At 38.7% G+C, this 23,474-nt stretch overlaps 4 protein-coding genes across 6 annotated transcripts in view; 2 read left to right on the forward strand and 2 right to left on the reverse strand.

The window, feature by feature from the left end:
* The first annotated feature begins 1,786 nt into the window (after positions 1 to 1,786).
* Positions 1,787 to 6,436, forward strand: lyve1b (lymphatic vessel endothelial hyaluronic receptor 1b). Its single transcript, XM_084363767.1, has 6 exons — positions 1,787 to 1,816; positions 2,349 to 2,514; positions 3,217 to 3,356; positions 3,508 to 3,906; positions 5,512 to 5,590; positions 5,961 to 6,436. Exons 2-6 carry the CDS (start codon positions 2,384 to 2,386, stop codon positions 6,148 to 6,150), a joined length of 939 nt encoding a protein of 312 aa, XP_084219893.1. The 5' UTR covers positions 1,787 to 1,816; positions 2,349 to 2,383; the 3' UTR covers positions 6,151 to 6,436.
* Positions 6,437 to 7,331: 895 nt separating this feature from the next.
* Positions 7,332 to 11,628, forward strand: rlig1 (RNA 5'-phosphate and 3'-OH ligase 1). Its single transcript, XM_084364350.1, has 7 exons — positions 7,332 to 7,533; positions 8,235 to 8,352; positions 8,809 to 8,904; positions 9,009 to 9,125; positions 10,042 to 10,239; positions 10,803 to 10,972; positions 11,260 to 11,628. Exons 1-7 carry the CDS (start codon positions 7,444 to 7,446, stop codon positions 11,443 to 11,445), a joined length of 975 nt encoding a protein of 324 aa, XP_084220476.1. The 5' UTR covers positions 7,332 to 7,443; the 3' UTR covers positions 11,446 to 11,628.
* A 102-nt stretch (positions 11,629 to 11,730) lies between these two features.
* cep290 (centrosomal protein 290) overlaps positions 11,731 to 23,474 on the reverse strand; it is a 35,596-nt gene continuing 23,852 nt past the window's right edge. Inside the window, exons 38-51 of one of the 3 annotated variants that reach the window (XM_084364343.1) lie at positions 22,595 to 22,816; positions 21,444 to 21,566; positions 21,196 to 21,338; positions 20,251 to 20,406; positions 19,766 to 19,889; positions 18,018 to 18,152; positions 17,716 to 17,802; positions 17,365 to 17,529; positions 17,130 to 17,252; positions 16,871 to 17,040; positions 16,492 to 16,633; positions 14,130 to 14,203; positions 13,156 to 13,250; positions 11,731 to 12,958 (exon numbers count right to left, since the gene is read on the reverse strand). In XM_084364343.1, the coding sequence (XP_084220469.1) occupies positions 12,714 to 12,958; positions 13,156 to 13,250; positions 14,130 to 14,203; positions 16,492 to 16,633; positions 16,871 to 17,040; positions 17,130 to 17,252; positions 17,365 to 17,529; positions 17,716 to 17,802; positions 18,018 to 18,152; positions 19,766 to 19,889; positions 20,251 to 20,406; positions 21,196 to 21,338; positions 21,444 to 21,566; positions 22,595 to 22,816 (2,004 nt within the window). In that variant the 3' untranslated portion in view covers positions 11,731 to 12,713. Of the gene's footprint in view, positions 12,959 to 13,155; positions 13,251 to 14,129; positions 14,204 to 16,491; positions 16,634 to 16,870; positions 17,041 to 17,129; positions 17,253 to 17,364; positions 17,530 to 17,715; positions 17,803 to 18,017; positions 18,153 to 19,765; positions 19,890 to 20,082; positions 20,173 to 20,250; positions 20,407 to 21,195; positions 21,339 to 21,443; positions 21,567 to 22,594; positions 22,817 to 23,474 lie in introns of those variants that run through there. The other 2 variants (XM_084364345.1, XM_084364344.1) reach the window with 2 other exon arrangements.
* Positions 18,163 to 19,740, reverse strand: LOC311263178 (uncharacterized protein; the record flags this gene model as incomplete). Its single annotated transcript, XM_084363101.1, has 2 exons — positions 18,163 to 19,224; positions 19,732 to 19,740. The coding sequence occupies 2 exons, from the start codon at positions 19,738 to 19,740 to the stop codon at positions 18,439 to 18,441; spliced, it is 795 nt and encodes a 264-aa protein (XP_084219227.1). The 3' UTR covers positions 18,163 to 18,438.

The following is a 23,474-nucleotide window of genomic DNA, read 5'->3' on the forward strand; positions in this document are numbered from 1 at the left end:
AATTTTGCTCATCTTGACCTAAAGTGCAATTTTTGAAACACAAAATGCGCACTGTTCCTTTATCTGTATCGCTCTGGTTTCCTGAAGACGCCTGTCCCTCTGTAACAGCTCAGAAAAACAACTTGATGTTGTTTTATAACCTTGTTATTACCTCATGACTGTCCTTATTTTATGTGTTTACGTGCATATTTTTATCTTCTGCGGGCAGTGCTTTTTATTTATTTTATTTTATTGTATTATTTTTATCTTTTTGATGTGTACTTCATCTTTTGTTGTGCTTATATTGTGTTATCTATTTATTATGTTTTTTTCTTGTTGTGCAGCACTTTGGAAAACCCTGTGTTTGTTAAAATCGTGCTATATAAATAAAGTGGATTGGACTTTATTGGATTTTAAAAGACGATAAATGTCATGTTGAACTGAACTTGACATGTTTCCACCACAGAAAGACCTCAGCTTGAATCTGGTTAAATGGAGTTCAATAAACTCTGTATCTATGATTGGTGTTGACAGGGCTTTTACACGGTATTATAATTCACTTTCTAGAATTCCTAAAATTTGGGGGTTTTCAAAATAGTTTGTTCTTAGCTGAGACCTGTCTGAGGTGTAATAGACCCCAAATATAAGTAGCACCACATTGTAAGACAGCGTACTGTTTACTGCTGGGTTGCATTATCCCTTTGTTAAACATAATGATTTGTGTTTGTTGAAGCATAGCATGACATGAGGGCTGCAACAATAATTCACATAATGGATAAGTCAGTTGAAAGAATAATAATTGCAAACTATAAAGATGACTGTTCTGTTCATTTTTCAAAAAATTGGTTATGGTCATAAATGAAGAGTCTTAAGTGGATGTGCCCCAGTACTGTCAGGGTAAGAGGTTTGATCCCCCACTGTGGCGCCCACTGAGCATGCTAACACGTTAAAAACAGGCTGCCGTCTAGTACATTTTGTCCCTGGTTGGATCTTGAGCACACTGTTATTTCTCTGTGTTCACTTGAAGCAAAAGAAAGAGGACTGAACGTATTTCCTGTAGGCCAGAGAGCAATGTGGTGCAGCAGAAATATACAGAAAAATACCACAGTTTAACAGAGAACGGGAACGCTAGAAATCATTATGTAGTAAAGGTGAATAAAATGAGAGACAGAGAAAGAGAAGAGGGACAATGCGGAGGAAGTTCCCTTTTCCGACCAGCCTGTCAGAGCGAACATACCTCTGAAGATAGATGTTGGCTAAGCAGAAAAACTCCAAATCACTGAAACCCCCTAAAAACAAATTTAAAAAAACGTTATTTCTTCATCCATATTTGGTTGAGAACACACCAGTGTGAGGAGCAGTAAAGCAACCAGCCGATGATCTCTTCTTAGTCATTTATCTCAGAGCACCAGTTAGAGCTTATATCTCCTGCCATCCTGCTTTAATACTTCCTGGAAATCCTCAATTAGCTTTTATTTTGGAATACTTAAGCGTTGAATAAGCTGTTTAAGACACAGATCTGGGATTTTTACAACCAAAACAACAACGTTTGGAGAGTTAATGTCAAGTTGTCTCTCCTGTGGATGTGTGTGTGTGTTATCTCATAAAGGGGCGTCAAGCAGATTTGACCCCCACTTCCTGTTTCCTCATCCCCTCCACATCACGTTTTGTTCTGAGGCTTTTTCCCATTGCGTTTGCTTTATTTGGTTCTTTACCTTCAACCGTGCCAGTTATATTAATGTACTATAAAACATGGCTAGATTGTCTTTTTTGAATCAATTCTTACTCTTGTCTTTTGCAGCCTTTTTTCCGGCCTCCAACTCTACTCTGATTAAAGGTACGTTGTTTTTTTTCTCATGTGGGTGGAGCACCACCTTTAGACAAAATACTTAATGCATTTTATTATGAATGTAGAACATTTACATATTTTTTTTTTGTAGATCTTGCATGCATGACCTTTTATTTTCAGGACACTCTTGGGTGCTTTTCATGTGACCGTCAAAAGTTAATTCTGTGGTCACAGTTAAATGAAAGTATCAAGAATGCGTGAAAAATAATCATGAGTTAACTGTGGAAAATGTCAATTATCATGGTTTGTTTTAGTTGTTGTTGTCCCACAGTGCCAGAGGTTAATTTCTGGCCTGTGTTTTAGTATATTACGTACTGTAAGTTCAATTGACCAAACTAATCAAATCATACAGCTTAAGGACAACAACCCTGTCATGAGATGAAACACTTTATACTGGCACAGATAATACGATTAGCTTCATATTTATATATTTACAATGTTGCTGGTAGCGACAGAACTCTTGAAAAGCTCACAGTACGACTGAAAACGTTTAAAATGTGTGTATTGAATTGTGTGTCAGCAGTGCCTCAGAGTCACAGAGCGGCTGGAGTCTTCATGCTTATCGAAGGAGGAAAATACACCTTCAACTTCACTGCCGCCAGAGCTGCCTGCCTATTTCTGAACGTCACCATAGCGACCACAGCCCAGATGGACCGAGCGGTACAGCACGGACTGGAGACGTGCAAGTAGGCTCAAAGCATGTGGTGACTGTTCTGGTGTGGTAGGAAGCCTGTTAACGTGTTGGCTGAAGATTTTTGCTCATAGCTTTTTAATGGTTAAAATATTCCAGCACTCAATTATTCTTACTGAACTTATTTTACAAATGTTATTGAACCATACGCACCTCATCATACAGGCCTACGAATACCAGCTGATGCCTCATTCAGAAAAAAGAAAGAAAAACAGAAAAGAAAAAGAGACATTAGTCAGTTATATCAGCCTTTTTGTTCCATTAAGAAGGCAATGGGTTTGCTAATTAACGACATCTGCGAGCTAGTTCAGGTATAGGCACTGATATACACATGACATTCCCCACTCTCCAGACTCATCTACCAAACGCACACTGTCAATTTGGTGGCCTATTTAAACTGCAAGAATCTCCCATCTCTCCCTCTGCCTGCCAATGCCACCACTGCCCTGCTTCAGTATTGCTGCACGTTCTTTGAGCCCCGGCATCCGTCAAACAACTCATTTCAAACATGAGTTGTTTGACTGGACCAACATTATCAACAGAGTGTGAAGGAACAGCAATGTTGATGTTTTTCAAAGATGTCTCTGTGTTACTGCAGATATCTCCTGAAGATAGACCCGGCCGATCCTGTCTGAATAACACCACTTTTTTAGCATCAATAATTTAATTTGTCTGCACTTTCTTATTTTTCTCATAGATTTGGCTGGACAGCTGAACAAATCGCGGTTGTTCCACGACTTACACCTGACGAAAAGTGTGGAAAGGGCAAAACTGGAGTGGTGATGTGGTACGCAACTGAAGAGAAAAAGTTTGGTGTCTTCTGCTTTAATGCATCAGGTACTTTTAAATCACTGCACTGTGTACTGTATATTCCCAATAATATAATACTCAACTTTTTTATTATAATTATCAAGATTTTAATTATTATTTGTAAAATCTGTTAAATGACTAAAATGTAAACCTTTTTCCTCACCACTTACAAAATCAGAGGAAATTCCAAACAGATCAACAGCCAGTCCACGAGTCTCCACGATCTCCACCCCACTGACAACCCTGACAACCCTGACCCCGACCTCAACAACTGCCCCACCTCTGCTCAGATCAACGACCAAGTCTCCACCTTCAAGAGGGCCAAGAACAACACAAGCGCCTTTCACCTCAGCTTCTACCCTCCTTCTCCCGTCAACACATTCAACTAGGATTCCCTCCACCTCCACCACTCTTAATACCTTCTCCACCCGTAATCCAACCTCTCTCTCTCACCGTGTCACCTCAAAACCCACTGTGGTCAGTTCTGCCTTTTCTACCTCTGTTCATGCCTCCAGCTCTGTTTCCTCTGCGTCAGTGATGCCGACGATGGTGAGCCCTGCAAAACCTTCTCTTGGAGGTACATCCCTGTTTTCTTTTATTTTTAGATTGATATTTTTTTCTAAAGAAAGAGCATGATGGAAGCCTGTAAATGATCTTTATTTTATTTCTTTCTAATCACCAGTAGGGGTCAATATGAGTCATGCTTGGGGGTGTTCTTTTATGTATTTCAAAATCATAATTGATTAAAATGCAATGTAACATGTGATGTTCTGCAAATTTGGTGAAATAGATGTTGGAGCTCCAGTAACCACACAGTAAATAGTCTGGTTATAAAACACTGCAGTGGCTTTGGAGGCATCATGGTTGAACTGATGGATGAGTTTGCCTTCCAGCAACCTTGTTCAGTTTGCAACCCTTGAAAAACAATTTCCACTCAGGGTATTTCTTTTTTATTTTCATCACATGTTTTTCCTATTTCACCAGCATTAAAATAGGAAAATCCCCTTACCTGAACGAAATGCAACTTTAAAGCCGCATTAAGCAAATGTTAGCCACTAGGGGGCAGAGAAACACCACAATAAGTTGATGGACAGACAAATGCAAGTCTAAACGTTTACAAATGGGATTCGGGCCAATTCATTTAAAAGACGCACAAAAGTAAAGAAAACTAAAAATATCAATACAAAGAGTCTTAGTGAGGTTTTAAACTATCGTGATGGATTGATCAAGATAGATTGTAGCAGGAAGTGGAACTACTATGGTCAGCTTACAACTATCATGGGATCATGTGCACCATCGTAACTCTGGAACGAAATTTTAATATCTTGTTACGAATCTTCTATCTGCCCTGCCGACACGCCAAATTTCATGCAGACCTTTTTAGCGGAAGATATGCCGAAAAACCCAAAACATTCCAAAAAGCACCAGAAATGACAGTGTTAGAATAAGGAGAGAAAACACAGGTGAAACAAGACATCATAACTCTGGAACCAAAAGAGATAGAGACTTGAAATTTTCAGGCCTTGTGACGAATCTTCCCAGAATGATTGTTCACAATGGACGTTTATATGTTTAAAGTTTATGTTGCTTTATGTTGCAACTTTATGTTTCATTCAGTTTTCAATTTTACATCGTGACGATGCTGTACCTATGGTTCAGTTAGGTTTAGGCACATAAACCAATTGGTTAGGGTTAGGAAAATATCATCTTTTGGCATAAAATACCTTTGTTGGTCGCCACAAAAATGGCTGCAGATATCCAGACTTGAAATTATCAAGTGGTTTCACACTTACAGATGTTAAAACGCCTTTATAAACTGTCATCATTGAGCTGGCAGCCTTCTTGCCTAAACCTTCACCCCCATTCCCTCCACCCCCTGCTATGCCAGTCGGGTTATTAAAATGTAAAGTGAACGTGATATGACATGTGTGGAACAGATGTCGATACGGCACGTACAAATGTGCATGTATCATAGCATTTTATTCTGGCAACTGGGCTGACGTGCCATGTGCGTAGTTCAGTGTGGAGGAGAAATCACAGAATTAAATCTGTGATAACAGGATGAATTTTGTTGGATTTAAATTGGTTCATGTAATGTAATGTAATGTAATGTAATTACGCAATATAAATCAAATAGAGTTTGTGGTAAAAATCATTCATCATATGTTTGTTTATTTTCCAGATGTACCAACAGCACTTATCATTCTTGGCACCGTCCTTCTGCTCCTAACAGCAGCCAGCATTGTGTGGTACTATAAACTGTGAGTCACGTTGGCGGATGTCCCGCAGTGCTTGGATAACTGTTTGAAGCATTATCCCTTGACAATATTAATTTGGAAACAGAAAGGGCTACTCTAGTTTGGTTATATCCCGGAGGAGAGAAAAAGGTTGAGACCATGAATAGCTCTGTTTTCTCTCTAGGGTGTTATTGTGTATTGGAAGCAGCTCAACCACTACCATCTTAAATTCTTGAGCGTCATGTGTTTCGTACTTTGTGTGCTTGTCCCAGGAGGAAGTTTACAAAGCGGATAATTATCTTGGAGGCTCATTTATACTGGATTTAATACGCTGTCAGTGATGCATCTATACTGTGTTTCTAATATGATTTGTTTTTCTCCTCTTTTGGAAAAGGAACATTTTCACCTTTTGGCCTCAGGGGCAGCAGAAGGACGACATAGAGACAGAGATGTGGAAGCACACCGACAGTGAGATGGACCTGCAGAGTCAGCATGAAGGAGAGGAAGAAGAAGAAGACAGGAAGTACTCCAGTGATATCACGCTGTGTGTGAATCCAGACATGAAGACACACTCTTTTGAGTAGCTCTGTGATATTTCTCTGGAGGATTTTTCTAAAACAGATTGATGAATTACAGACACAGTGTTACCTGATAAATACATTCATACATTGTAGAAGACAGTTTACTTTATGAATGCTTTGACTGGTTTATTGAACTTTTCAAAGTGACTGAATATATATAAACATTTCATGAGACTGAAAAGCAGCATTATTCAGTTTGTACAGTCTGTCCCTGTATGTTTGCATGAGCATATGATTTACCCCTTAAGATCTTGTACATCATTTTGAAATAAATGTTTTTTTATGGAGACTGAAGTCTGTCAGCAGCATAATTCCTTATCTTATAGAAGGATTCCTGTTTTATAGCTCATCTGGACCAAATGTGTGAACGATGTAGAATACTTGACTGCTGACTCATCTCTGTACATGCGAAGCACTCAGGACGCTCTGAGGCGAGGGAGATAATGCTTACAGTTTGACTACTGTTGGTGATACTGTACAGTCGTGGTGAAAAGTTTGCATACACTTGTAAAGAACATGTATGTCATGGCAGTCTTGAGTTCAAATGATTTCTACAACTCTATGATAGAAATGAGTGGAACATAAACTACACAAAAAACATTCATGAAATGAGGTTTAAATAACATGCGGTTAATGATGATCTCCCTTAATTAGTACATTTAGAAAACAGATTATAGTGTTAAACTAAATTACAGAAAAATGTCATCAATGAGGCTTTTAATTGTTGATAATCTTAAATTCTAATTATTAAAAAATACTTTTTTTGTGTTTGTTTGACTTTTTTGCCTCGAGGGGAAAAATATATATAACATAAAGGCTCTGATTTAAACACACTGCAATAAAGAGAACATGACGCACAAACTCAGCACAACAAACAAGACAACTGGGGGTGAAAACGTGACTGTTCAAAATATAACTCCAAATATGTCCAAACATGAGTACATTTTCATTCAATTTAATATAATTTAAGAAAATATTTTCTTATAACAATGTGTTTTTTAAAAGAAGCTCAGGGGTTGTTCAATAATTTTGCCATAAATTGTTTTAAAGTTGGATTTTCTCTGTTAGTAGTCTGTTTTATGAGAGAGATTCCCATCCACACAGCATGGGGGCGCCAACGAGCCGTTTCAGTGTTTACCAACCGACCAAACATAGAGAAGAAGAAGAAGCGCGTCACATGACCACACTGTCATTCACATCCATGCTGAAACATCTCTAGCATGTCTTTGCTCTATTAAACGATAAAACATAAACATTACCGGGTGGTTTCAGGTGGATATTATAAGATACGTCAAAATGAGACGTCTGGGCTCCGTTCAGCAGAAGATACCGTGTGTGTTTCTGACGGAGGTGAAGGCAGAACAGTCCAGAAAACGAGACTATCAGGTGAGTTGATTTATAAACAATACGAAGCTGATGCTGAAGCTGAAGCTGGTGCTAGCATGGACTGACAACCAGGTGTACTTTAACACCGAGTTAGTGGCTAAATAAAACAACAACGCGTCCTTTCTGCAATCCACATGACGCTAATGTTTTGATGCTAATGGCTTTACGATGACGCATTTTTCTGTCGTCAGTACCGCAGCATGCTGTTCATCCTCCCAGCTTTGATGCTGTTGGGGAATGTTGCCTCAGATGGCAGGTGTATATGTTGATGCACTATTATGCTCATTTACAGGTTCATAATTTTATTTCGGATTACTACCAGAATAGGTTTATATGTTTAGATACATGTTTTGTCTGAAACGCTTTGTTTTAGCTCCTGTCTCTTTAAGGCCCACTCCCCCTCCTGAATACCCAGTCTGCTCTGATTGGTCAGCACACACACACCTGAGCCAGCATTGCTAACAACAGTAGAGTAGTTATGCTTAAACAAGGCCAGGCATAAATTATGCCAATATGTGACATGCTGATATAGTGATGTCACAAAGTCACGGAATTAAAAGCGGGACTAGGGATCACAATTTTAATGTATTTGACCCATATGAACAATGTTAATAAGAAAAGATAGGGGAATCACAATTTTAATGTAGTTCTTCAGTTGTTTGCTTCAAGCCTTTAATGTTTAAATATCTGTGTCTCTTCAGCAATTTCAGGTGGTTGCGACTGAAAGTGTGAACCCTGTCGCTCTGGAGGCAAACATTAATTGTGCCCTCGCCACAGAAAAACTAGATGGCACTTGCTGTTATGTTACAGTTTGTAAAGGTGAGTATGTATCAGAATGACAACTACCATATAAGCTTGTTTGAGCGAGGCACTGGAGTCGTTTTATATGTAAAACTAGTAAAAAAAATAAATCTAATTGCGATTATTTTGCCAGATATTAAAATTGCGATTTGATTTACAGTTAGTGGGAATGATCCTTCCTGCATCACATTTTTCATTTTCACTGGAAAAAAGAATGAAATGGAGGTTCTGCAACCTTTGATAATATTTCAATTAATTGTGCAGAGCTATGTAAAACCATGTAAAAAATACAAAAAAGATACTGCTTCAAGCTAGACGGATGTGAAAAATTGTTGCCGTTTACGTAGCCTTACTACCATTGATATTCTTATCCGATTTCTATAAAAAGAGGGACTTCTGTCACCTTCATTTGTAATTTTGTCAATTTTCTTGCAGTGGACTGAATTGGATTGTGGTTTATCCTTTCTTCTGTAGGACAACCTTACCTCTGGGCTCGACTCGACAGGAAACCCAACAAACAGGCGGAGAAGAGGTTCAAAAAGTATCAGCACTCTCACAGGAGCTGTAAAGGTAGTTAAGCATCAGCTAATAAAGTAGAAAAGTATGAGGGGGGCAGTCACTTTATTTCTACAGTGAGGCTGGACTTGTTTCATTGTTTCTGTGTTCTTTCTCAGGTTTCACGTGGAACGTAGAGGAAGATTTTAAGACGGTTCCAGAGACGTGGATCCCGGCCCACGGAGTCAAACACCACAACGGCCATCCAGTGCCTGATGAGCATGGACACATTCCAGGTCCTGAAGTTTAACCATTAATCATGAAGTAAATGAATCATAAAATAATATTTGAAGGTAGAACAGGTAGAGTAATTTCACGAAGCTTTACTGCCAATGTGATAACACAGAGCCCATCAGTTTAACTTCATGAAAGATTTAATCTGGAGTGTTTATTATGGTGCACCAGTGCAGGACAAAAAGGTCCCACACAACAAGATGACAGCAGTGTTTGACGTCATAAAACACAATGAACTGACCCTGCAGGCCAGGGCAGTATAAACAGATAATGGATGACTGAATAGACGGAAATTGCATCTTTTTAACTAGAATTGGACATTTTTTACACAAGTTCTGACTTTGCAGTGTAATCAGAGTATCAACACAGTCTCACTTCAGTATGAATGAGTATGAAGGCAAGCATTGACAATAAAATGACACCAAATCACAGCATAAGCTTATGTTGCATTTGGTCTAAAATCATCAGATATACTCTCAATCATTTCTCAGACCTGGTGCACAGAGATGAAATGAAGAGAAACAATTTCCTGGATTCCATGAACGAATGCAAGTGGCAATATTTCCAACATAGAACATGGTGGACTACGTTTACATGCACAAAATATTCTGTTTGTTGCCTTTAGTCCGTCAGTTGCAAAATGCGGTTAAAATCCCCAGTTGTGAAGCAAATTGTGTATGTGCTGTATACATGTCCAAAGAATGCTCCTAAAACTACATCACACATCAGAAAATACTACATTCAGAATAAGGCCTAATTCAGAATATCCAAATGGAATATGCTGTTTAGATGACCCGTATCAGATCCTGAATATTGTCATATTTAGAGTAATAGTGGAATATTAGCATGCATGTAAACGTAGTCATTGTGGATGATGCTGCCTGCAGAGGTAGTGATTTGTTCCTTGTGAATGTTCAGGCTGGGTCCCGGTCGAGAAGGACAACAAACAGTACTGCTGGCACTCCTCTGTGGTGGATTATGAGGTCGGGGCGTCTTTGGTTCTCAGGCCAAGCGCTGACGATGAAGGTGTGCTAGAAATTGCTGCAGTCCCGCTGGCCGACCTCCTGGAACAAACACTGGAGCTCATTGGAACCAATGTCAACGGAAACCCTTATGGTAATGTGATACTGTATTTTCCTTTAATGTTCATTTTCTGGCGTGTAGAGGGAGGATCGTTTTGAAGCGAATAGTTGTACATATCAACACAAACTTGTTTGTCAATTTCAAAAACTCAAGTTGTTTATAAGGACTGCGGTGCCTTGAGGGTATTCTACAAAAGAACTTCTCAAATTGACAAGGATCCTTTCTGAAAGTCCACCAACACCCAAAGTAATGTCCTCTGTGCCTTCAGTGTGTTCAACTTTTATGCTTTATACTGTACTGATGTTTATGTAAAAATGTATTCATTACAACGGTGACTGATTGGGGTGGCAGTTGTATTTTCTGTGTCTAAAATGTCCCAAATCTACGGAAGCCCTGAGGAAATTGTTTTTTTCTGGTGATCAGTTTTTTTAAGTTCATCTTCCTTCGTGTTTAATGAAGACATTTCAACCTGATCAGGACATTTTAGGGAAGTAACAGAAGCATTAAAAGGATGTTGCATATACACTGCAACATATACTAGAATTTATAGTTTATTTGATACTAGTTTTATTGTTTAAGTTTTATTTTCTTAACAGGATTGGGGAGTAAGAAGAAGCCTGTCCATTTCCTGGTGTCACACGGGAGTGTTCGAGTCAGAAACCCTCCACCTGTCACCTTCCAGCAGCTGTGCTCCTGGTTCCAGGAGAGTCCAGAGGGTCGAGTGGAGGGCATCGTCTGGCACTGCAATGATGGCACGCTCATTAAGGTCAGAAAAGTTAACACACAGCGTCTGCAGTGTTGATCAAGGTGAATGAAAGTCCTTTTTTGAAAGATATTTCCTAAGTGATCATATTGACACTGTCGATCTCAAATGTAGAATTTATCCCCATTTGGGAGGAAAATTTTGCTTAAAGATGAAATAAAACATAAAAATAGCTTTATGATTAATTACACAAGAGAGGATGTTTGGTATAAAAGACACCAATCTAAAGACAGATTCCACTTTTATCATTTAGAAGGCTTTGAGATGTTCACTGGCTGTTGTGTTGTTAGGTTCATCGTCATCACCTGGGACTTAGGTGGCCCGACGGGGAGACGTGTCTCGGTGACAGGCCGGTGGTCATTCATGTTGACGGGACGGTTGACGAATACAACAACAGCAAAGACGTGTTCACATCCTTCTCCAGACTAAATGGACAGTGTTTCAGCCGACTGCAGGACATGCAGTTCGACTCGTGAACACAGGTGGAGAAGAATGTCACGTTCCTTTTCTGAGGCTTGTGCTGTGACCCATAAGGAATCATCATGTTGGTGATAGCTGCCAGATATTTTCACCAGTAATTCCAGATGAATGCAGAGTGTATTACAGCCTGAAGACAGTTTGACATTTGCTTTGCAGAAACGTGTTAAAAAAAATGTGGAAACTGACCAACTGGACATTTTTAGCACCTAAAGTTGTCAAAAATGTTCCATAAATATTCTGTAAATAGTAATTACTGTATGTTACAGTCGAAGAGTAAATAATGAGTATGTAAACATCTTTTATTTAACAGGTTTTTATGACAGTTGGATAGTACAAAAGCTGCTTTATTGAGAAATACAAAGAAGAACAATATGTAAAAACTACAGAAGCCCTGAGGGGCAAGTGTTTTTCTTCACTTGGTTTCTTGCGCACATGGGGGGAAAAAAGGAACTTTTTAAGATTAGACTATTCTAGCAAAACTTTTTTTTTTACTTGTAACTCATATAGGGTCACATGACCAAACCAAGAATTAACAATAAACAGCTGCCTTACAAGAAGCTAAAGTTCTTAACTCTTGAATTTTGTCTAAATGCAAGCAGCCTAAATAAAAAAAAAATAATATGCAAAATCTGGAACTACCCAACTGTAAAGATCGGTGAAGAAAAAGTAAACAAGATATTAAATCTGAGCAGATGCGATGCGTGATACATCAGTGGCTGATTTATTATTGTTATGGTAATTTACACAGCCATGTTAAGCTAATAGGGGAATGTCGTAAAAGGCTGGCAGCGGAGCCTATACATGCTTGTCTAAAAGGACACATACAGTAGTATATATAGTCTGGTATTAGTCAAGTCTAAATAAATTAAGAGCAACAAAAAACTTACTATAAACAGATTTACAATAAATTAAAGTTTTTTTTATTCTAGGGTGGTTGAAGGCTCTCTGGATATTGGTGTATATTAGAAAAATAAACCTAATCCAAAAACATATATTGATTTTCCTCTTCATATTTATGCAGTTGTAAGTTTAATATGATTGGTTATTAGCCTCAAATTCCACTTTGGTGCCTCTCTACGGATCAGACATTCAATGGCAACATTTAGTGCCTGACAGTTTAAAAAATAAAGTATTTCTATTGAGGGTTGACACCAAGCCCCAGAGATATAAATGAAAAATAATCAAAAAATTGACACCCATAAAAGTACATTCAGGTGTAGTTTTAACAGTGTCGACGTCATGTCAAAGGCACAGGGACCCTGAGTTAACTGATGGACACGCTGGGCAGTTCAGCTGTAACACCAAACTGAGCGCACACCTTCTTCAGCTGTTCCTCCAGCAGGATGTTCTTCTTCACCTCTAAATTGTAGTTATATTTTAAGTCTTCAATCTCGTCAAAGAATGTCGGGTCGAAGCTCTCCAGTTCTTTCTTCAGCTTTTTAACCTCAGTTTGAAGTTTTGTCTTTTCCGTTTCGGCTGCTTGCAGGAGGTTTTTTAGCTTCCCGTAGTCTGAGAATACAAAGACAAGAGAAGACATAACAGTTTACACTACATATATTAAAATGTTTTGGCTGGATAACTTGATAGACATCACACTTAAATATGATTATTACGAAAACATAGGATGTTGCGAAAAATGACAGCAGCGTTACCAGACAAGCAGAAGAAATGTCACACAGCTTGTGACAGTGTGTTTAATGTCTCACCTAGTTTAGAAGATGTTTCACCGTATCGCTGACTGTACTCGTTCAGCCTTTGTTTCAGTTCTGTGTTTTCCTTCTGCAGCTCAGTGTTCAACAGTCTTAAAACGAGATGAACAACATGAAGATTTTTGTTACATAACTGAGAAAGCATGTCAAAGAAGCATGGGAAATTACTGACATCCATCTAAGCATTGTGAAACTCTCTAGGTTCGCTTGCACTAATTTGGTCTTGAGAAAATAAAACATTGTGTAAATTTTGTATAAAAAATAAAATAAAGTGTTTGCTTGATAAACAGTAGCAGTAATTGTGACTCTCTTTCTCCTTTGGGGTGCAGAGGCATTCAATTTCTTCTTGACATCATGCAGTATATTAATACTGGCTTGGTGATAAAGCTATATTAGGTAACACTTTATATTAGGGAACACATTAACCATGAACTAGTTGCTTATTAGCATGCATATTAGTAGCATATTGGCTGTTTTTAAGCCATTATAAATCACTTACTAATGCCTTATTCTGCATGATCATATTCTGCAACTACTAGGCCATTAACTACTGTGAGAGTGCTACTGCTTATTGACAGTGAGTTAGGGAGTTGTTGTAAACCACTTACAATCTTAATATGCTTTGGGCCTTACAAAGGTGGTTGTACCTCAAGAATTCTCATTCTCCTTCATAACAATTGTCTCACTCAGAATATGTTCCCATTTCTAAAGTGAGGTCTTGCTCAGTACTAATTCTCTAGTCTCCCTTCAGTAGAATTGTATTATGAGGAAATAACAGCTAAAAGTTAACTTGTTTTACACATTTTTAATGGTTTGCTTGATCGTACGTATAAAACAGTGCATTTAACTAATTTTGATTATATTGTATCTAATTTTGATTTGCCATATTGTGATATATATGGCGATAAGAATAACCATATTTCCCAGCCTAACATGACTATATCATCACTGTATCACCATTAATGACAAACCTCATTGCCTGGAACTCCTTGGTGAGTCCTCCTCCAGTCTTTGCAGCGGTAGGAAATCTTTTCAACATGTCAACCTAAGAAATGAAAACCCATAATAACAATTTAGATACATGTATTTCAAACATAAGCTGTGCAGTTATACAAGCCATATGACAGAAATGCCAGACTTTGAACTATTTTCTTTAAAAGGAGAAGTCAAAGTCAATTTAGTAGCCAGGCCTTTAAAAACAAGGAGTTTGAAGGATGTGGTTAAAAGGCAGGGAGTGTCTCACAAAACATTACTGAGTTGTATTATGGGAAAGGTAGGATCAAGGAGCTTTGGAGCATGACTTATAGGGAATAAAACACCCCATTTACACCCGCTAATAAAATGTGATCTGTATTCAGACACATTATCCGGATAAGGAAAAACACATGTCGATGCAAGGTGTAAATGTGTTGTGATTGGATCTGCCTGACTTCATCTGGAGGTAGTCTGGCTCGTTCAACACGCTGGCTTCAGTTCCGAACATAACAGATATTTTTTCGTAACTAACAGAAAATGTAGGTTGTTATAAATTTACAGAGTGAGCAAACAAGAAGCCTGAAAGAGACACGCCTCTTACTGTATATACTGTTGAGGAGATGAATGATTTACAGTAAGAAATAACTGTTCAGTGGTGTGCGTTGCTGTGTAGCTGGCGGGTAATAAGTGTTATAATTTATCTAGTCACTGACTAGTCCACAGGTCAGTCAGTACAGCAACACACCAGGACAAACTGACACAATATGTTTTATACAAATAAGGGAATAACTTTATGTAGTACATTTGCTGAATTTAGAAGAGCGGACAAATAATCAAGACTTTGTCGATGATGAGTTTTACAAAGGTTAAGAAAGTTTTCATGAACTCAACGACTCACAAAAACAACTATTTATTTTTAAAGGGAGTCTGGGACTGATTTGCCACCTCAAATTACTAAAGGCACAGGTCACGCTCTGGAGAACAGAGATCTGATCTCAATGAGTATAACCAGCCGTATTAAAAATAACCGTCGAGATCGGATCCTATAATATCTGGATAGTGTGCCTGAATATAGATGTTCATTTATTACCAGTACCAACTGGTATTAAATGGATACCAGTAGTAAATGTAACTGCAAAGACTATCCCAATATTTGACACAAGTCTGAGGCCAAATCACAGTAACATGCAGTCCAGTCCCTCAAGAGCTGAGGCAGCAAACCAACAGCAGTAAGCCTATAAATAAAAGGTTCTCATAACATTAATGGGGTATATGCAGGAATCCTGAAGTTAAATTTAATACCTTTTAAGACCCCTTTTTAAGACCCTTTCCATACATTTTAAGACCTCATCGCCACCTTGAGTTCTAACCGGTGACATCAGCTGACACACTTTTACTTACACTTACTATATACTGATTGTAAGATAGCACAACTAAACAGTCTTAGTTTGTGGTAAATCCTTATCAATACAACATAATTCAAATAGGCAAGGTGGGAACAAAGCACAAGAGAATGAACTGAGTGACTAACCCAATGCAAGGTTTGTTAGAACGAAACCATTAGAAAACAGTATTTGACGAATAGACAAAACAATTGACAAAACTAAAAATGAAATATATTAAACTTTGGTGAGCTTCAGGAGGGGCATGCCACGCTAAAAATACCCAGTGGTGGAAGAAGTATTAAAATCTTTTATTCAAGTCAAAGTAGCAATACAACAATGTAAAAGAACTCCACAACAGGTAAAAGTCCTGAAATTGGCCCTGTGACTGATATATATTATTATCAGATCAATTATTATTAGATTATTAATATTGGATCAATTCTGTTGTAGCTATAGTTACTTAATAAACTGTTAGGTAGAGTAATCCAGTGGTTCCCAACCTAGGGATCCTCCAAAGGTTCATAAGACAAATCTAAGGGGCGCTGAGATTATTAATGCAGTAGAAAATAAGAAAAAACTGTTCTGCTATGCAAATTTGTATTATTTTTCCAGAACTTTATAAAATTTGGCTTTTTGTGAAATGTTTTCGAGTTTTACCTCTAAGAGCCTTAGATATATATTCAAATTAAACCATATGAGGAGTTAAGAGGGGAAATGTCACAACTCATGGTCACGCAATGATTAAATTCAGGCAAACTTTACCTATTTGGATAAATATACATATTGAAAACAAGCTATAAAATGTAATACCTTGGGAGATGGCATTTAAGACTTTTTAAGGGCCTTACCTATTCGCTAAATTGATTTATCAACCTTTAATACTTTTTAAGACCCAGCATACACCCTGAATAAAGAGTGAGTAGGCGAACTTACTGACTGCTGGTATTAAATTAAGTTGTCATCCAGCCTGTACCTGATCTTCAAGTTGTCTGACGCTTATCTGAGCTCGCTCCTCGCGCTCGTTCACCTCCTTCAGCTCTTGTTTGAGTTCAGACAGAGTGGCTGTCTTCTGGGAGAGCTCCTTCTCCAGCTCCTTCATCTTATTCTCAAACATTCTGTGGAGGTAAGTGAAAAAAAAAAACACGGGCTCACACTCTATAAACTATACATGTAGCCCAGAGCTTTTACAGGTAGAGGGCACAGGGTCAAGTTTTTAAATTCCTAAGGGATATCCGGACTAAGAACAAGGTAATGGAGACTGGGTGCTTCCTGCTGGTGCTTGATAGTGGAACTTGTTCTGGATCCCCATTAAAACAGACCCTAATGAATTGGATAATAAACACCACGCTGACCTTGTTACCACAGATGCCTTCCAGGTCTTACTGTCCGCTCCCTCTGTGATGGGTCTGGACAGAGCTGCCCGCAGTCTCTGCTTGGTTTCTTCCAGCTCTGCCTCAAGCTTCTCAATGGTCACCTCCAGACTCGTCTTGGTCACTCTTAGCCTCTCTGCAGCTTCCATTTCCTGTCACAATATGAAACATACATTAGATGATTAGATTTACATCTACTTTTACAGCTAACTAACTAAACATATACTGCATATGTAGTTACCCTTTTGATCTCCTTGCGTAGACGTTCATTCTCCATGACTATTTTCTCCAGTCCTTTAGTTTTAGATTCAAGTTTGGAACTCAGCTCAGCTTCACTTTGACTTTTTAGTTTCTCATAGTCAGCCTAGAAAAGAAGCCTTACTAGTTATCTTACAGCTGTGTTAACAGAACAGAGATGTGAAAACACTTGTCAGAAGGAGTGGATATGAAATGTAAGACATGTTGTGATCAACGACCTTTAGTTTTACGTTTTCTTGCTCCAAGGCAGCGACCTTGTCTTGATTTGCGGGTGCGCTGGATTTCTTCAGCGTTTCATTTTCCCGCTGCACCCTCTCCACCACCTTCTTCATCAACCCGATGGTCTTCTCAAGTTCAGGTACTGTTTTACCACTGTGACCAGCCTGATAACAAGCACATTACAAATCATGTTTAGATTTACAGCTGCATCAGGAAAGTTAGTTTCAATTTAAAGGGCAAACCTCAGATGAGTTGCTGCTACAGTTTTACTTAATGTTATTTCTGTGTTTAGTCACTTCTTGGCAAATACTCATGTTTAAGGTTAATGTTTAACAAAGGTGAATACATACTCCACGTATATGTGCCAGCTTTTTCTCCCCTTCTGCCTTTTCCTTTTTCAACACGCTGCACATCTCCTTTAGGTCTGCCACTTGATTCTACAAAAAAAAACAAAGAAATTGGTTAAAATCTTACAAAACACTCTTTGCCAGAAACACTTACCTTAATCAGTATTGTGCTGTATGTTTAATGAATACTGCATTGGGGTTCTATTGGGTTTTTAAGTGTTTCTCTAACATGCCTTACAATCATCATTAATATCAAACGATGGCATAGCATGGAACTACCACCTCTTGGTTTGAATAATGTGTACCTTGAGTCTTGGTAAGTCTTTGTTGGTCTGCTCCAGCTGAAAGCGCAGCTCAAGGTTCTCAGAGGCCAACTTGAGGTTTTCTTTCTGGAGGTCCTGATCTCTCTGTGAGGGAGTGCCAGTTCCTCGTCCTGAGGTCTACAGCAAATAAAGCACAAAATCAGCCATGCAAAATATATTTAAAGGCATGGTAGTATATCACGGTTGGGAGGAAAAATTGCCAAAGCTTTAAGGGAGTGTAGAAAAACAGTCTGTCTCTACCTACACACGACCACAAAAACCTTGTTTACCTAGTTAACCTAGTTTATATTGGACGATGCAGAGGAAGGAAAGCACCAACACACTAACAAGCCACTTCTCATGTTTGCTGCCTTGAGTTTTGCTACTGCATTGCTAGCACAGCACTACCAATTCAGCTGGGTGACTATATAAGTACCTTCAGATATCTAAGAGATCTGCTTTCTCGTTTCTGTATGGGATCATCCCTTTTTTTAACGATAAACCTCTCTGGGTGTTTGCTCAGTGTGGAGTCCACATCTGGTTCTGCTGGGCAGGACATTTCTGGATTATCATCCTCTGTTGCCTCCTTTGTAGTCTCAACTGCTTCATCTCTCAGCTCGGTTTGTTCCTCAGCCTCTTCCAGCCTGTTCCCTTCTTCCCCGATTCCCGCATCATCTGTATCTTCATTATCTTGTTCACCAACACCCTCTTTATTCAACGTTTCACAGGATTGGCTGTTGGTTGCTGCCACCATAGCTAGCTCAGAGGTTGACATGGCTGATCCTGGTCTTTGAGAAGGATCATTAGGATCAGGCTCATGTACTTTGGTGTTCTGTGGTTCCTCTTTGTCTTCGACCACATCCCCATCAGAAACACCTGCTGGAATGTCTTGTGAGCTTTCTACATCTGCTTCTTCCCTAGACACACCTGTTTTGTCTGCTGCTGCGCTTGCTGCAACATCGGGACTAGATGGCTCTTGTTCAGTGCGAACATCTTCAGCTCCCACAAAGCTGGTCTGAGTTTTTTTCTTGATCTGGCTCCTCTTTGGTTCCCTCTGTTGCTCAGTGGTGTCTCCAACGGTTTTGGGGCTAACAGAGCGGCTGTAGGTTTCAGCAGGATGGAGTGCTGCAATCCCTTCGCATGACACATCCTCAACATCAAAAGTGACAGAGCAAATCCTTCTCGAAGTATGTGAGGAAGAGCTTTTCACCTTCAATGAATCAGATTAAATCCAGAGAAGGAGATACATAAAGAAAGGGAGTAAAGAAAAATGAACAGAGCGGTAAAAGAAAATCATGTTTGGCTCCTTAAAATAGAACAGGGACACGAGAAACTATTCAGTACATGTACTGCCTACTGTATAACCTGCAATGAATGTGAGGTTTTGTAATCTCTGAAATATGTTTATAGGTCTGAAAATAATGACTTTTTTCATTATAAAAATCAACCTAGATTATTTCCCAATCAATCGTTCAGTCTATAAAATGGCAAGTTGCCATCACGGACAGATGCTGTCCTCAAACTGCTTGTTGTGTCCGACCTACAGTTGAATACTTAAAATATTCCATTTTAAATTAAATAACACAGCAAATTCTCTTATTTGAGAAGCTTAAACCAAAGAACATTTGGCTTATTTGATCGATAGACTTCTTCTGTTCCATTGTGTAATTATGTTTCTATGCAAATGATCTGACATAAAATCTTCCACATGTACTACAATCGTCATGTTCTGCATGTTGATGAGCACTTACAGAGGGTCTTGATGATGGCTCTTTGGATATCTGGCTCTCTAAAGAGTGGAGTCTCTCCTCCAGGTAGCGGTTCCTCAGGGTCAGATTCTCCATGGCGTCATCACGAGGTAAAGCCTGGTGCTGTCTGCAGGTTCACCAAGAAAAAAAGATACAAGTCTTGGTCTTGATTATATGACTCTATAATTTGCCTCATTAACAAGGCTTTGACATTACTGACAATCATATTTCATACATTTTTAGAGAATGACAGCATGACAAAAACATTTGAGGGGTTACTTGCCAAAAACATTTATGGTCAGTTATTTATGTTGCTATACCTCAGACTGGAGTGGTCCAGTTACATGAATTATTCTTTAGGGCCTCCAGTTCAGCTTTGTTGTTGTATTCAGCTGAACACAACAGTAACACTTTGTCAAAAGTTTAGTCTGACTTGTAAAAAGAGATGTACTGACAATAATAACTTTCTTTGAAAGACTGATAGTTACTTTATGGTGAGGATCTGTGATTCCAGGTCTGAGTTCTTCTTCTTCAGCTCTTCAATCTCCTTCTCCATTTCATTGGATCGCACTACCACCACCTGGTCAGCAGTCACACCTCGGGCCTTCAGCTTTTTTTGCAGTGCACTCTTCTCTTGCTCCAGTCTGCGCACACACAATGAAACAAAGAAGGTTAAACAAATGCCAAAATTGGCATCCTGGATTTGGCCACTTTTGCTCTCCATTTTTGACATTTTCAAAGTTGCGACAGAAGCTCAATTCTGTCAGATAAAACAAAACACTGATTTTATGTTTACTAACTTCCCAAAGGTTGCACTGTCAACATTAGTAAATGGTGTATACTGTATACTTTATGGCACTGAGTGAGCTACAAGGAACTTGACACTATTCTGATAAACAATTGACTGATTGTGTCAAAAATGCCAAATAATTCAGCTTCTTAAATGTGAGAATCGTGGCTTTACTTTGTTTTAAATAATATTACATTGAACATCTTTCAGATAAAACAAGTAACTTAAAGACTTCGCCTTTCTTGAAAACTATAAAAGTCTTTTTGTTCTTTGACAATTATCATTTTGTAGACAATGATTGGGAAAATAATCAGCAGATAAATCAATAATGAAAATGATACTGTAATAATAATTAGCCCTCATTATAATGATGATTATCATTATAATCATTATTTTATTACAGTTGACATTGACATCACAATTATGATCTGTAAAATGACCACCAGCTGTGGATAAAGAGTGTGCTGTGCTATTTATCGACCTCATGCTTTTGTTTGAAGTCTGCATACTTCAGTTCCTCACGCTGTCATTGAAGCCAGATTTTTCCAGCTGCCTACTGCAGCTTTAGGTTGAAGTAATTCAGTTATATTTACACAAGAGAAAGATCAAAGAACGCTTTGTAAAACATAATTTATAGACTGACCTGCCATACAGGTCTTTAAGAGTGCTGAGCTGTTTCGACAGGGATTCATTCTCACGTTCCTTCTCCTTCAGGGAGTTCTTCACCTTCTCCATCTTGGCCTGCCATTTCTTACCCTCCTCCCAACGCACAATTTCGTCTCTGGCCTGTCAGACAAACAGATCATACATCAAGTGAACATGCAATGAATGATAATAATGCTGATAACCATAATAATACAGTACAGTTGTTGCAATATGTGATGTTCAAACCTTTCCATGATCATCTTTAACATTTTTCATGTCTGTTCTTTTCTCCAAGTCAGCCTCCAGCCTCCTGATCTTCTTCTGCAGATTCTCATTGGTTGGCCCCTTTCCATCTGGTTCTGGTTGATTCTAATCAGCAAATACAGAGATAAAGATTTTGATGACACCTCACTTTTCTCAGTGTACCTAGAGACTGACAGTGGTCCTACCATGTGATCCATTCCCTGTTTGAGTCAATAAGAAAAGTAAGGCATTAACACTGTAAAGGTCAGGGTCATAACCCATGGCATCATGTTAAAAATATTAGACACAGAGATGCAGCCAAAGTCCTGAGACAAATCTGGACTGACTTTAAAAATACATGCTGGCACTTATCTACACAAATACCTGAATAATTAAATCAACTCTGTTATCCACTAGAGGAGTAGATCTTACATCTTAGAAGAATGTGAGATTACACTGTTGATACAGTCCTCAATTTTAAAAAAATTACTGCGGAGCCTGGCAGGAGTCAGGAGATTGTGGTCATGTGTCCTTATTATGTTAGTGTTGATGTTGATAAAGGCTGTATCATGTGGCTGTTGTTGAGTGTATTAACCCATTACTTGTGTATTAACAACAAAAGCAACAATAAGGTCCAGAGCAGTCGAACCGACCAAACCCTTGGTCATGCTGCACGAATTTCAAAGTCTGTACTGCAAACCACACAACATTCAGTCCTGTGATCAGGAATCTTGTTGTTGTGGTTTGCCCAATACATGACTGATCAGTGGTAGAGGGTCAAACATAACAAGATGGGAATAATACAGTCCAAGTTGTTTGTGCATTGATTTGCAAAGAAAAAACAAGGAAGATAAAGAAACAAAAATGGTTGAAAGAATGGAGTAGGCTATGCGGCCAGCAGAGATTATCTTTTAAGCAGTTGGTTGTTAGGTTGGTTGTAAATACATATTTTGCAATGAAAAAGTGGTTCAGCAATGACGACACAGTTACAAATAGGCTACTGAAGAGCTTGTGTGTATGCCAATGTATTCTGATATAAACTATATTATTGTGCCCGCTCCATACAAATAGATGCAGCTGCATACAGAATGCTGCATGCTTTCTGACAAATCAGAAAGTTGCGGCGTTATTCCACGCTCCTTACAGATACTAACCTGAAGGGCGCTGCTCAGCCTCTTGATTTGCTGCTTCAGCTCCTGTATTTCCTGCTCCCTCTCCTCCTTTTCAGCCTGCAGGCGTCTCTGGGTTTTTTGACTCCTCTGGAGATCCTGGTTCAGGCTGTCCACTTCCTCCTTCAACAGGTTCTCCCGGCCTCTGGATGCTTTGGCAGAATCCTTTGCAGCTTGAAGTTCTTCATTAAGTTCTTGCACCCGCACCTGGAGAAGGGGGATTATCAAAATTAAATCAAAGGTTGGGTGACATTCTATAGTTTTCTTTCTAACAAGAAATCACAGAGAAGTCTAAAGCAATGACAGAATTTATGCTTCTATTCAATGTGTATCCGAAGCCTGATATATCATATTCTTCTGTGCTATAGAGCTCAACTGTTCAAATGCCATAAATGCATTAGACACTCCTCTTTCCGTAGCAATTGATAAAAACTACAGTGCCCAGCTGTTTTAGGAAATGACCTTTTTAGAAAATACAATCTTATGTTTCTGACCTCTTTTTAAAGATGTCTTTGTGCACTAAAAAACAAGAATATAGCCAGACTTTTCTTTTAATGTTACAATCACTAATTGTTTACTAAGTTATGACCATGGAAATGAATTGCCTAAAGGCATTCTATGAATACCAGTATCTCCAAATACAGCAATCTGTTTGTATCATGAATTCATTGCAAGGTTACAGGAAACATGGTTATTTCGTGTAACCTGAGTTACACTCTGCAATGTAACAGAGACTAACAGGCATGTTTTTAGCTGGTTATAAATAAAAAGTGGAAACTTAAATACTGGCTGTAAATGGTTATTAACAGAAAGGCCAGTTAGACTCACACACGTCAAACATGCTGTACGTACAAAGAGGCACATT

The sequence above is a fragment of the Pagrus pagrus genome (assembly GCF_965226575.1).
Source record: "Pagrus pagrus genome assembly, chromosome: 10".
NCBI classification, from domain to species: Eukaryota; Metazoa; Chordata; class Actinopteri; order Spariformes; family Sparidae; genus Pagrus; species Pagrus pagrus.

Bases quoted from the DNA above. Each gene is read 5' to 3' on its own strand.
- lyve1b (XM_084363767.1), top strand. From the start codon at position 2,384: ATGCTTATCGAAGGAGGAAAATACACCTTCAACTTCACTGCCGCCAGA. The intron at 2,515-3,216 runs GTAGGCTCAAAG...TTTTTCTCATAG, and splicing joins CACGGACTGGAGACGTGCAA to ATTTGGCTGGACAGCTGAAC. The intron at 3,907-5,511 runs GTACATCCCTGT...TTTATTTTCCAG, and splicing joins TGCAAAACCTTCTCTTGGAG to ATGTACCAACAGCACTTATC.
- rlig1 (XM_084364350.1), top strand. From the start codon at position 7,444: ATGAGACGTCTGGGCTCCGTTCAGCAGAAGATACCGTGTGTGTTTCTG. The intron at 8,353-8,808 runs GTGAGTATGTAT...TTTCTTCTGTAG, and splicing joins TTATGTTACAGTTTGTAAAG to GACAACCTTACCTCTGGGCT. The intron at 9,126-10,041 runs GTCCTGAAGTTT...GTGAATGTTCAG, and splicing joins TGAGCATGGACACATTCCAG to GCTGGGTCCCGGTCGAGAAG.